Below are 14,380 nucleotides of genomic sequence, written 5' to 3'. Positions count from 1 at the left end.
CGCAGTAAGAGCGGGGCGCAGCGGGGCCACAGGAGAACCAGGACCCCCCACTAGAGCTGGAGGAAACATGCTTTCCTGCGAATCCATGGCTCAAGTTATCAGAAACAACTACAGTGCAAAAAAGATGTACTGTCCCTGTAAAAGCGCTGCGGTGTGCGCAGCCCCACCGCTACTGCAACATTGATGAGAGAGAAAAGAAAACTGAGCCAGAAGTGATATACAGAGGGAAAATGAAAGTGATAACCTGCAGAGCCCGCAGAGCGTTGCTACCAGTGTCCTTGCTGCTGATGGAATGCTGCTGGAGAGGGCTGGACTAAAGTCAGACCCCGGGAAAATGGCTGCCTCATAGGAATGCATGGAGGCTACGCCAAGATGGCCGCCGACATGCGGCCGGACCGATCGTTCCACCTCCCACAAAATGGCGGCGGATGGCGCCAAAATGACATGTACAATCGCCCCAGAGGAGCTATACATGTGTGCCCACAGTAAAGATGGCGGACCGCGCAAATTTTCCCCGCTGCGGTCGCCGCACAAGCACAAAACGTCTGCACCCTAGGTGACACAGGGACAGGGACCCCCAGCAAACATACCGATCTGCACAAACGAACCCCGCAGGGAACGCACAGGGAGTCACACAGGCACAGACATGGGGACACACAGCAACACAGACTGCCACCCCAGACAGAGGCCCCACACAGAAAAGTACTTACCTGTACCAGATGGCGTGGGGGAGCCTCTATGCACGGATAAACCTCTGTCCTCATCTGACAGGGAGTGCCGTGAGCCAGGGACATGACGCTGCAGCACCGCAGACTAGTCCTGTGAGGTAACCACCTCACGGCTGCATCCCTGTAGCGAACAGGGATGGGTCGTTCGTAATGCCAGGGTGAACCATAGCTGAACGCTCGATGGCGGGCTGGGGGTCCATCTGACCCTCTGTGCCCTGGAGAACCAGGGCGGTCAGTCCGAATCCCAGCACCGCATGATCCATCTTCATCCGAAGAGAAAACTAACACTAGAGCTGACAAAATAAACAGCTAGTAAAGTGAGAGAAAAAACTGACATTTTCAAAGAAAATCAAATAAAAGATTTAGGAAGGCTGAGACTGAAGCCCCAGCACAAGGTAAGCCTGACTATTCCTGACGCTAGGCAAATTAAAACTGAGTTGGGAGTGGTGATGCAGGGGGGGTATTGACCGGATGGGACAGCCCCCATGGGTGTGTATATGCCAATGCCTTTTGTCTTTGGACTAAGTCTATATGCCTAGCTATACCTAGGGATAGGTAGACAATACCCAACAGTGATGACTTAGAGGAGGCGGCGACTGTCGGAGGACGTAAGAGAAATATATCTTTTTTTTTTACTATTTTGGGCCATTTTCCTTTGAGAATATAAAAAAAATCAAGGAGATATCCATTAACCACTTGCCCTCCAGAGGAATTACCCCCTTCATGACAAGGTCATTTTTTGCAATACGGCACTGCGTTACTTTAACTGACAATCGCACGGTTGTGCAACATTGTACTCAAGCAAAACATGTCCTTTTCCCCCACAAATAGAGCTTTCTGTCGATTTGCACAAGTTCATCTCCCTCTCCCTACCCCACTGCAGTCTTCTGGGACACGTTACAGGTCCAAGAAGACTGCATCCACCATTCATGATGCACAGCAGGCACAGAGCTGTGAAGCCACAAGCCGGGTTCCCATAGTGTAGATGTCAGCGCCGAGGAAGAAAACAGCAGGTGGATCCGACTTGTATGAGCACACCGTTGGATTGTGGGACAGATGAGTGGCTATTTTTTAAAAGTCAGCAGCTACAATTTTTGCAGCTGCCGGCTTATTTTTTTCACAGGAGACTGGAACTCCACTTTAACATTTACCACCAAATAAAGGTCTATTTTTTAATGAAAAAACAAGGTACAATTTACTTGGATGCACTTAGTTAATGCAAGTAGTTGTGAAGATAGGTACAGTTTTACTACATGACAAAGTTGCTATACTGGTTTCAAGGCATTGACATAAGGATTTGTTTACCCTTGTTCATAAAGTGGTTAAAATTTGTTGATCCTTCGGGGGATCAAGAAGGATTTTTTCAACCAATGTAACTATGTAACAGTTGAGTCGCTGCCTTCATCAGCAGTGAAACTGATAAAAGTTTAAAGTGGGAGGGCTTAAGACTTAGCATTTAACTTAAAGCGGAGTTCCACCCATTTTTAATAGGTTGGAATACATAGATCTTTGTAATCCCCTTTAAAATGGCTTTTACCAATGGAAACTTTTTTTTTTTTTTTTTGCTAGTAAATACCTTAATTTTGGCTTTATTCCTCCTCTCCTCACTTCCTGGTCCGATCGGCGATGACGTCATTCGGCGATCCGCAGTGTCTGCTGGGATGTATTCTACTTGCAGTAGCTGTATCTGTACTGAGCCGTGCCTGCCCCGCCTCCGCCCCGCCTCCTCTCATTGAATTGCATTGTATGAATGTATTAAGGCCGTTCTCTGCCCAGCCTCCGCCCCGCCTCCTCTCATTGAATTGCATTGTATGAATGTATTAAGGTTGTTCTCTGCCCAGCCTCCGCCCCGCCTCCTCTCAATACAACTCAATGAGAGGAGGCGGGGCGGAGGCTGGGCAGAGAACAGCCTTAATACATTCATACAATGCAATTCAATGAGAGGAGGCGGGGCGGAGGCTGGGCAGAGAACGGCCTTAATACATTCATTCAATGCAATTCAATGAGAGGAGGTGGGGCGGAGGCTGGGCAGAGAACGGCCTTAATACATTCATACAATGCAATTCAATGAGAGGAGGCGGGGCGGAGGCTGGGCAGAGAACAGCCTTAATACATTCATACAATGCAATTCAATGAGAGGAGGCGGGGCGGAGGCGGGGCAGGCACGGCTCAGTACAGATACAGCTACTGCAAGTAGAATACATCCCAGCAGACACTGCGGATCGCCGAATGACGTCATCGCCGATCGGACCAGGAAGTGAGGAGAGGAGAAATAAAGCCAAAATTAAGGTATTTACTAGCAAAAAAAAAAAAAAAAAAGTTTCCATTGGTAAAAGCCATTTTAAAGGGGATTACAAAGATCTAAAGTTCCAAAAATGGGTGGAACTCCACTTTAAAAATTAGCAACTTCCTGGAATTGAACTTCAGGATTATGTAAACACACACAATAATACAGTTATGTTTATTTTGGAGGATCATTTAAGGAAAGTACAAACAATATATAACTAGTGGGGGGTAATTGTAACATGTTAATTGCATTTATCTGTGTGCTGTCCTTACTGGGATACCATTAGAAGTAATAGAGGGGGGGGGGGGTTTACAGGTATTATTGTTCTGGGTCAGGGAGTCAAAGTATTTAAGCAAATGCAAGCCAGACAACTAGCATTTTCAGATAAATAGGCCATCAATGGTAGTAAAATCCATGCTTCTCCCTGGGATAGCTTACTTTAAGGGAGAACAGTGAACATAAAGAAAAAAAAAAAAAACTAAAAAAGGAAGATCTAACACACACACCACCCTTGATTATATTCAGTATGATCCGTTTTTTGAGCCTTGTTTTTTTCATATAATATTTGCAGATTATAATCTTTCTTCTACAGGAAGAAGTTTAAACAAGCTAGCAACATGTGGTCAAGTTTTTAGCAAAACATATAAGATTAAAAAAATCTCAGATGTAAAAGACTGCTTTTAGAAATGATTACCTGTTTCTGTCCAAACACAGCTCCAATGTTTTCTTTCATGCTGCTCGATGTACCACTAGAACACACCACAGGCATTCTCTTCCCTTGGCCTACCTGATTTGTGCAGTTTATACGAACACCAGTTGAAATAATACAGTATGCTTGTAAAACTTGTACCATTTTTGCATACTCCTTAAAAGACAAAGAGAAGGAGTATGAGTTTTAGAAGCTTTGCGAATCTGGCAACAGACAACAATAAGGTCACATGCATACTTATGACTGCACAGTTTTGGTATGATTTCTTGATGTTTTCGAACAGGTTTTTTTTTTTGTATAACATTAGGACATTAGTATGGTTTTTCACATTCCTTAAACATTTTTTTCCTTAAATAAACAATTTCATTATAATTTAAATTTTAAATGTGTTTTTATTTTTCAGAGTGTAATCAATTGAGCCAAATGGAGCATCAACCTGGTTTTAAGCATGGGCTTTCCTTTTTAAAGCGGAGTTTTGGCCTTGCGGGTAAATTTCTGCTAAAAATACCCCCGGAAGAGTCAGGGCTAGTACATTCCACAATGGATAGCCTCTGAACTGTCCCTGGTCGCACTTACCTGTAAGAAGAAATACTTACCTTGAAAAGTTCTTCTCCAGCGCTGCCATCTCAGGTGTGGGCAGCTGAAGCTGCAGCGTCCCTCTTCGTGTCCTCTTCCGTGACGTCTGAGTCCCACAATGCACTGCACCGGCCCCGTCGTCACTTCCGGGAAAAGCGCGGCATCCCTGCACAGCTTCTGGGCATGCCCAGAAGCTGTTTAGCAGGGAATGCCGTGCCTGCACCGGAAGTGACGAGCGGGGCCGGTGCAGGCGCATTGACTCCTGGGAGAGATGACGTTCAGCTACCAGAAGTCATTGCAAACCGGAAGAGATGCCGCGGCCACGGCCGCAGAGGGAGGAAGTGGAAGGAAGGTGAGTATATTTTCTTCTATAATAAGGTAAGTGACCAAAAAAAAACGGCAGTATCCTTTTCTTTTTCAGGATGCACTCAGCAAACGGATGGCCCAAAATCAATTTTTTTTATTTTGTGGCCGGAACTCCGCTTTAAGGTCTTAAAAATGCTGGAAGACCTATGAATTCCTAAAGGAATGCACTGTGATTGAGCACAGTAGTGATAAGCTTTAGAAATTGCAGTATTTCGTGTTTTTTAAGCAATGCATAGGTACAGTACTGATGGAAAGTGCATAAATGTGAATGTTAAATAAAGCCTTCACGGATTATGATTTGTTTGCCTTGCCTTTCAGCATTAAATAGTGACCTACAGTATCTGTGTAATGTCAAACTGTCAATTTAGGGTTTATTTACTAAAGCTAGAGAGTGCAAAATCAGGCTCACTTCTGCATAGAAACCAATCAATTTCTAACCTCAGCTTGTTCAATTAAGCGTTGGCAATAAAACCTGGAAGCTGATTGGTTTCTATGCAGAAGTCAGCCTGATTTTTCACTCTCCAGCATTACTAAATAAACCCTTTTTGTGCCCAATTGATTTAGAAATAGCAATTGCTAAACAGCTACAATAACAAAATTGTCTATCTGGAACAGGGAGCCCCAATGGCAGCCCTCTCCGAACACTGCACCTTTCCTACATTTGTCTAACACTGGAAATTGTCATCCAGGAGCTCAAAGTCTACAGCCAAAGGGACAGACAGAACACAGTCAATGCCCTTTTGGGAGTAGAGGACGGTTGAAGTGATCACTTTCTCTTTAGGGTCCTGGGATGTGCTGCCATGCTCCCAGCAAGCATACTACTAAACTTACATACCATCCTGTTTATAAAATATTCTAGGATACACTTACATTGTTTGTTCGTTCTTGGTGGTTACACTAGCCTATGGATTTTCCTTTCCTTAGGAGGCAGGAATTTTAAAACCACGTACCTTTTTAATGTTCCGCTGAAATTCTTTGTGGCGCACTGGCAGGGTATAGAAAAGTTGTTGTACAGTGACAGTAGTTCCCTGCTGTCGAGGAAGAGGAGATTTCTGGACAACTTTTCCATTCTGATCAAAAACCAAACGGGTTCCAACTTTTGCTGATTTATGGCAGGTGAAAATTGACAAATCACTGGTGAAAGAGAGGAATAAAATATGTTTACCACTTGACCTCCAGAAGGTTTTACCCCCTTCATGACCAGGGCATCTTTTGCTATTCAGCACTGTGCTACTTTAACTGGCAATTGCTCAGTCATGCAACACTGTACCTGAATGAAATCTATATAATTTTTTTTTCACCAAAATGGAGCTTTCTTTTGGTGGTATTTAATAACCACTGGGTTTTTTATGGTTTGCAACACATTTTTCTTAGTTTCTGTTAAAAATGTTGCAAATAAATAAACTTTCTTCATACATATAGGTCAAAATGTAGTCTGCTACATTTCTTTGGTAAAAAAATAACCCAAATCAGTGTATATTATTTAGTCTGCGTAAAAGTTATAGCGTCTACAAACTATGATATATATATATATATATATATATATATAAAAACTCCTTAATCCTGATGTACTGACTGTATCTTATTTCTTGAGGCCTTAAAATGCCAAGACAGTACAATTATCCCCTAAATTACCCTTTTTCGAAAGTAGACAGTCCAAAGTATTTAGTAAGATGTATGGTGAGTTTTTTAAAGTTGTATATTTTTTCTCACAATTTGTTGGAAAATGAAGAAATTCAATAAAATACAATTATCTTTTTACATACTGTCATCAGTGCAGTACAGTGTCATTATATGACAGATGCTGCATTTCGTAACTAGTCTACTCAAAACACTTGGGGGGTACTCCTGCTACTATGCAGTTCATCAGTAAAGGAAAATTACAGTAAGTATTTGATAGGAAACTTTCGGTTTTCCTGACAGACTTCATGGCAGCATACGTTTGGGAACTAACTAGCCACGCAAACACAAACGGGAGTGCTAAACAAAAAGACAAGTTTATTTCAACCATTACCAAACAGCACTTTCATTCCAAAATTAACAGAAGATAAAGACTCAGGCTTCACACAATAGTGAGCCATAAGCATGTGAATGGATTACCAAGAAGCTGCTCTACATATCACTTCGGGAGCCACATAACGGGAAGCCGTCCAGGACGTTGACACAGTTCTAGTCGAATGCGCAGTCACCGCCTCAGGGGGGGCCAAGTCCTAATCCCTATATGCCTAATGGATGGCTTGCACGATCCAGGTAGCGATGGTTCTGGAGGAAGCTTGCTTCCCTCTGTTCTTCCCAGAGAAGAGCATGAACAAACGACCAGAGAGCCTGAATGAAGCTGTAGACCCCAGATAGGCTTGTAATTATCTCACCCACATCCAGTGGATGCGTATTGTCGGTGTCGGCTGATTTAAAAAGGTGGGAAGGACAACTTCCTGATTTTCATGAAATACTGACGTGACTTTTGGATTTGAATCCAGCAATGGAATTAAGACCACCCGGTTGAATCCAAGTGCTGAAATCTTGGACATTCTTTTGGCAGATGTTAATAATGATGGCCTTAACAGAAGCCTCTTGAAACTGACTCAAGGCAGGGCCTGAAAAGAAGTCGAGTACAACAGGAAGATCCCACTTGGAAAACCTTGGCTTTCTCTGAGGCCGAAGTCTGACAGCCCCCTTGAAGAACTGGGCCACCAGTGGATGACTTGCTCTCAAAATGCTAGTAAAGGCTGAGAGACAAAGTTTGAACTCTGGGGGAGTGGACACTCAGACCAAGATCCAGACGGGACTGCAGGAAATCCAGGATTTCATGAATCACGGGCTTGACGCATGATTCCCCTGAAGCGGACACAAATTCCAGATACTACTGTAGACCCTACTTGTTCTGGCTCTTCTAGCATTTATCAAGGTGAAAAGGTCTATAGAGAAACAGCCTAGCACCACTAGCCTTTTCCTATCAATACCCAAACCCTCAAGTGGAGGATGCACGACATAGGTGTAGAGTTGTGCCCTGCAGGAGGAGATCCAGTCTGGGAGGTAGAGGCACTGGGTCACGTTGATTGAACTGTAACAATAGGGGAAACCGTGGCCTGTTTGGCCAGAATGGAATCACTGACACTATGTCTGCCTTTTCTGAGCTGAGCCTCCGAAGAAAAATGAGCGGAATAGAAGGAATACATACGCTCCATGGAACCTGCACTGGTGCATTCATCCCAGGAGCTTGGGGCACTGACCCCTTGTGTAGACTTTCTTCAGCTTGTGATTGAACAAGGAGGTGAAAAGATCCACCTCCAGGCCCTACCCACAGTGTGAGGATCCACTTGAAGATGTCCGGATGTAGGGACCACTCGTTGTTCAGTGGAAGTCAGGACAAAAAATCCGCCTGGGAGTTCTGAACCCACGGTACATAGACTGCAGAGGTGTTGGAAATATTCTTCTGAGCCCATGACATAAATTGGCTCTACCTCTTGCCTCTTTATGTAGGAAACTTCTGTGGTATTGTCCTGCCTCAGAAGTACTGACACTCCTCTTACCAGATGGTGGAAGGCAAGCAAGGCACAGAAAGTTGCCCGAAGTTCCAGGACATTCAACAAAACTCCCCTGGAGTTATTCAGGCATAACTCCACTGGCCTTGAGCAATCTGCTCTAAACAAACGAACTGGGCCCAGAGATACACAAAAGACTGTGTGGGACTCAGGTGGCTCTTTTCTTGATTTACCAGCCAGCCAAACTCATGGGGTACATTTAGAACCTGATCTCTGTGCTTCACCAGTAGTCCCCTGTCCTTGGAATGTAAGAGGAGATCATCCAGGTAGTGATGCAGGCGTATATCCTTCTTCCTGATCAAGGCCACTACAGCCAGCAAAACTTTGGAGAATACATGAGGCGATGTTGAGAGCCCGAATAGAAGGCATGTAAACTGAAGTTGTTGCTGATTTGCTGGAAATCTTAGAACCCTCCATAAGGCACCGGCGACGGGCACATAAAAATTGGCATCTTTCAGATCTATAGAAACGATCAAGTTGCCTGGCTGAATTTCTTGCTGGATAGAGAATAGCGTTTCCATCTTGAACCTTTCTCTTTTGATCAATCTGTTTAGATGTGTTAGGTTGATGACTGGTCTCCATGACCCAGACTTCTTCTTGACCAGGAATAGGGGCTAATACATGCCCTGGAATCTTTTAAGCACCGGAACTGGAACCGCGGCATCTTGTGCTACCAGGGATTTGATGAAAGATAAAAGTATTTGCTCCTTTTCACTGAAATCTGGAAGCTTTCTAGGTACAAACCTTAGCAGGGAGGGGGTGTACTTCTGAAGATCCATGCATGCACTGAGCAGACCAACCTGACGGTCCAGGCAACCGAGATTGAGGCCGCCCAAAACACGTCGGAAGTGAAGTAGGAAAAGCCCCCATTGGGCATGACTGCGGGGGCACAATCTCAAAAGGGCTTTGAAGCCTCACTGCCTCCTGAGGCTGCTCTCTTGGGTGACTTCTGAAAGGATGACAGGCCTCTTTTCCAGCTCTTTCTAAACTCTCGCCCGGGCCTGTAGGAGCGTGCCTCTCTTGAACGATCCAGACTCTGCCTCAACTTACCCTCTGTGGCCTGGGCTTTTGCACTGTCCAGCTTATTACCGAAAAGCGAGGAATCCTCAAAGAGGAACTTGCACCAGGCCTGCTGGCAGAATCTGCCAGCCAAGGTCACAACTACAAAGCATGTTTGGCTGTAATGGACCAGAGTATAAACCGAGCCACAGATCGGATAATATTGATCGAGGCCTCACCTAGTAATAGCAACGCTATCTTGGGCTCTTGAAAAGCCGAGCCCTTGGCTTCCTCTTCTGAGATATTCCTTAGTGAAGAATTTGCTTCAGATCGTCTTTAAATAAGATAGCATCTGCAATTACAGAGTGACATGTTTGGCTAGCCTCATGAGGGTCTCATCTACCAAGTGGGCTGATTCTAGATGCTGAATATCCTCTGCTTTAAAAGGATAACATTTTGTAAGCCTGCTCTGCAGGGACGTTTTCCTTTTATGCTCCATTCTTCAGTAATGACATCCTTGAGCTTCAGTAACAGCTTGAAGTTACACCGCTCTCTCTTAGGAGGTTGAAAATACTTCCTCTGCTTTTAGGAGGACTCCAGTGGGTCTTCCCATTTCAGAGCCTCTTTAACTGCCTGCACCAGAGGGGCCACTAGCGAAAAATCAAAACCCACATATACTGTATGTCGTGATCGTCAATATGTTTGCTATCCGATAACCTTGATGAGGGATGGCTAGGCTGGGGTGGATCCAGATCCTTGTGGCTAGCTCTAGGCATGAACCTTGCTGACCTGCCAGCCACATTTTGCCTCTGACCAGCATTCCAGTCTTTCAGGGACTCTTTCACCACTCGCCTGACAAGCGATACCATCTGCTAATTTTAGCTTTCCCTTTCGCCCAACACCTGGGAAAAGCATGTCTCACACAGTAACTTGCCCACTGGGGCCTGAGTTCTGCACCTCCAACAAGCTCCAGGCTCCATGCAACTGGGGTGGTGGTGAACGTGGTGCCTGGAAGAGGATCTTGAACTTCTCTTGAATATGTGAATACTGGAAAAACATGGAATCTTTTAGGCACACATGTAAAATCAAAAAAGTTTATTCAAAACAAGACAAAATTCACATCATATTTTAAAACCATATAAAATCAGACTGGTGTAATTGAATATTTGATCAAACCAAATGCTAGCACTGAACTAGGGTCAACTGCCATCCCAGGGCCCTGTGGTGATAGACAACACAGTTAGAATTGGTCAGCATCAATGCCTGAAGCTCGACATGTTTAGCAATATTTCGCTTCTTCAGGAGCTCATTTGATAATTCTAGATGGGTAAAAAGAGCAAAAAGGTACATTTCATAATATTTTAAACAAGGTTTTACTAATAAGTAAACCCAATATATAAATACTGTGCTCGAGGTCCAAAAGTGGAATACTGACATGCCGGGAGGCCAAAGGCAGATGTGGGGGCACACACGGTACCGGCACTATAATATAGTAAAGTGTCCTAAAAATGAAGGCCTTCCATGGATGGTGGTTGTCATATGTTACTAATTTCCTTATAAGAACATATATTGAATTTGATAGTGTATTGACTGTAGATTTTATAATATCTCTCCTAGATACTTACCGTTTTAGACTGCAGCCTATCGAACAGTTCATCTATATAAATTAATATCCTTTCTTTGATAAAGTGTTCCCCTTTGGGAACTGCTACATTAACCCATGGTGGATGAAACTGTATACCTAGCCTGAACTTTCTGAGTAAGCATATCAAGAGTAGATTTATACATATTTAAACAGGATAATAATAGATCCTATGACACACATATATTTACCCTACACATTTTCACATCTATTTAAGCTAGGACTGATAAGCCCCTTTTATCTGTCCGCCCCCAGACTGTATTGCACTAGGAACTGGAGAAATACTGCCACAAAGCAAGCCATACATATATATATATAGATTTGTACATCTTTTTTGTTCAATAGATATAAATTAGACCAATATGAGTATATTTTTAACTTTATTTTGTTTGTTTGAAGCAAATTGTGCGTGTTCCCCATTGTTCAACAGTCCTGAATAAGCTATTTGCGAAACGCGTCAACATTCCATTGGACAAGAGTATTTGTAAAACCTATACATTATCTAAGTGATTTGTAGAAGATATATGGGTAATTTGTAGGGGATATATGCACGGAACTGATGTTCAGGGGATGACCATGTTTAGATGGCCTACCCCTTGCTTTATCTGTGTTTTTAACATGTAAACAATAACCTGTGGCCTTTTTCTCTATTTATTATTAGGATGGTAGCACACGCGAGGGTTCCCTTTTTTCACATTATAAAGCAAACTATCAGAGGGACAAATGAAGAGAACGCAGTACTCAGGTGACCCAGAACCTAGAACAGAACAGCTGTAAAAACCATGTTGGGCACACCTGACGGCTTCCTGCTGATAGCAGGGCATCTGGCTAATGCAAACGCCCACCAATGGCGAGGCCCCACTTCTCCAGGCATCGATTCTCTGGAGACGTGTGCCAACACCACCTCCGCTGATAGCTGGGGACTCAGAGACCACTCCAGCCAACCCAGAAGGCTGGAAGACTTCTGGAAGCCACAGGATGCTCCTAGCATTAGTACAGCTGCGCCTGCATGACACCTGGTTGCTGATACTTTCAAAAGGTAGGAAATCTTCATACACAATTGCTCCTTTGACTTAAGGAGGGCACAAACGCCTAGTGCATTACCCCCAAAACCATTTATTAAAAAACACACAACAGTTTTATACTCACATAATTACGATAAAATCAAGCTTGTCAAGTAAACAGCTCCAGCAGGCGTTGCCGGGGGGGAGCCACCCGCCAGCAGTTAATGTACTGTTGCCGGTCAACAAATAGTTAAAAAAGGGTCTAGAGACAGTTATATTTTTCTGTTAAAGTGAAAGTAAACTGATCGATGTAACAGTTTCAAAAACAGTTATATTCTTGCTATGCCGGCAATGTTAACTGTCACATTTGCTTGTGACGTCAACCAAACTGGAAAACCATCAAATGGCTGATGTCATAACTGTTCACATGTGCATCATGGCAGTTGCAAATCAAACAGAGGCTAAGATGGCAGCTTCCTTAGCTGAACAGGATCGGGGGGTTTAGTTTAGCTTTATGTGCATGTATGCCAAGTAACGAATAAGGAAGGAACACCTACCTCTTAAATATATAATAGTCCACCTGTCAATGAGTTCATCTTTGTTTATTCCAAAAGTCTGGTACCATCTTGTGTTCAGCCATCATCCAGGGTCAGCATTTAATCATTAATGCTGGCCCAGAAATGACATATTCTCTATGATTTACCAGTGTAAACATCAATTATAGTCATACATAGGTTATCTTTTACCACACGACCTGCTTGAACACCATGCTGAACAAAGAATCAACTTGGAAGAGAAGTTTAAGAAAATGCCTTCATGAGACTTTTGACAACATGAGACTTTCTCATTATGCTAATCTCAGACACAGTGTAAGAGACTGTACTGTGCACAGCTGCTGGATTTTGAGACATGTCCAAATTTCATGCCTGCAGACTAATAAAGATATTGATTTATTTTTATAATTGAAGTGTTAAGGTGTCCTAATAGCAACAATGACCGTAATATTACATTTACCTTAATGCACACAGTGAGCTTAGAGCTTCTCCTCGAAAGCCAAATGTTTCCACATTAACCAAATCAGAGAAATCTTGTAGCTTGGATGTGTGATGTTTCAAAGCTAAACAAAAGTAAATAATAAAAAGTTGCAATCACTTCATGATTAAGAAATGTAGTTTATGTCATAAAAGTCTCAGCTGGAGGATTGGTAGCTCCCTCAATTTAGATACCATTGGCCTTGGTCTTGTACTTCTTGTTGATCGTTTTGTATTAACCTTTGATCTTTTAGAGTGTGAATGTTTGTGCTGTCAAACGCAAACCTGTGCTTTGCCTGTGCAGGGAAAATAATTCTTTATTTTTATACCCAACCAAGAGCTTATTATAACCTTACTTTAACACCCCTCATTGCTGCATTCAGCCACTGGGAACAAAGAAAATACCGGATAGTTACAGGTATAGAGGAGCACATGACTCACTCCCCTCTCCTGTGATGCTGCTGGTGCTTGGATCCTTCTCGCTCAGGCACCCAAAGCTGTCACACAGGGGTTCATTTACTAAAGCTGGAGAGTGCAAAATCAGGCTCACTTCTGGATGGAAACCATTAAGCTTCCAGGTTTTGTTGCCAAAGCCTAATTGAACAAGCTGAGGTTAGAAGCGGATTGGTTTCTATGCAGAAGTGAGCCTAATTTTGCACTCTTCAGTTTTAGTAAATAAACCGCATAAGGACAGGGATAATTCCAAACTGCGACCTTAAAACAGAATTCCATATTCACAAAAGTCAACATGGAATTATGCTAAGATCATGGTTTGGAGCTTGTGGGAAAGCACAAAAGCAAGGACTACTTTGAAGGCTGGTTCATTAACAGCAGCTGCATAGCATCACGCTATTTATCTTTGTCTTTTCATGTTTATTCACTGCAGCAAGTTGTGTGGTGGCGTAGCAGGTTGCGACGTGCTGCAGTAAAAAAAAAAAAAAGTACTGCAACGCACTTGTATGAACTGAAAAAGTATGGCATTAGACAACTTGTCTTGGATGTGCATTGTGACTGAACTGGGCAAAGCCGCTTGGAGGGACCCAAACCACCTTGTGTGAATGGGTCCAACAGTATTCTGCTACTTCTAAATAATCTATTATCAATAATTTCTCACTTTCTAGTGCACAGTAATAATGCATTATGGTAGAGGAGGAAGCAAATAAAGGATAATGTACAGTACTGTGCAAACACTTTAGGCAGGTGTGAAAAAAATCCTTTAAATTAGGAAAGCTTGGGGGGACCTGTGTCCAGATGTAGGAGAGAGCAGACGTCTCAATGAGAGCTCCAGCTTCCCCACCACAGAATCATGCCTAATCCTCTCCTCCTTGGTGCCATCCTGCTGAATAAGTTACAGCTGCAATGTCGGGGATCCCTCCTGATCCATCTATGCCATCAAAAGGAAGATCCACTAAGAAGCAGCCGCCTCCGAAGCTCTGCAGTGGGGACACATGCGGCGGCCATTTTGCCTCGCTCTCCTGGAGCTGAACAGTCAGAGG

The 14,380-nt window shown here is 43.4% G+C and overlaps 1 protein-coding gene across 1 annotated transcript in view; it reads right to left on the bottom strand.

The window, feature by feature from the left end:
• PMS2 (PMS1 homolog 2, mismatch repair system component) overlaps positions 1–14,380 on the bottom strand; it is an 89,374-nt gene that overhangs the window by 48,504 nt on the left and 26,490 nt on the right. The window contains exons 4-6 of the mRNA XM_082261883.1: positions 12,868–12,970; positions 5,617–5,800; positions 3,710–3,880 (exon numbers count right to left, since the gene is read on the bottom strand). Coding sequence (XP_082118009.1) covers positions 3,710–3,880; positions 5,617–5,800; positions 12,868–12,970 — 458 coding nt within the window. The remainder of the gene's footprint in view (positions 1–3,709; positions 3,881–5,616; positions 5,801–12,867; positions 12,971–14,380) is intronic.

This window comes from Pelophylax lessonae (assembly GCF_965119305.1).
Source record: "Pelophylax lessonae genome assembly, chromosome: 6".
Taxonomy (NCBI): Eukaryota; Metazoa; Chordata; class Amphibia; order Anura; family Ranidae; genus Pelophylax; species Pelophylax lessonae.
The sequence above is the reverse complement of the archived record's forward strand: the minus strand, read 5'-3'. Positions and strand labels throughout refer to the sequence as shown.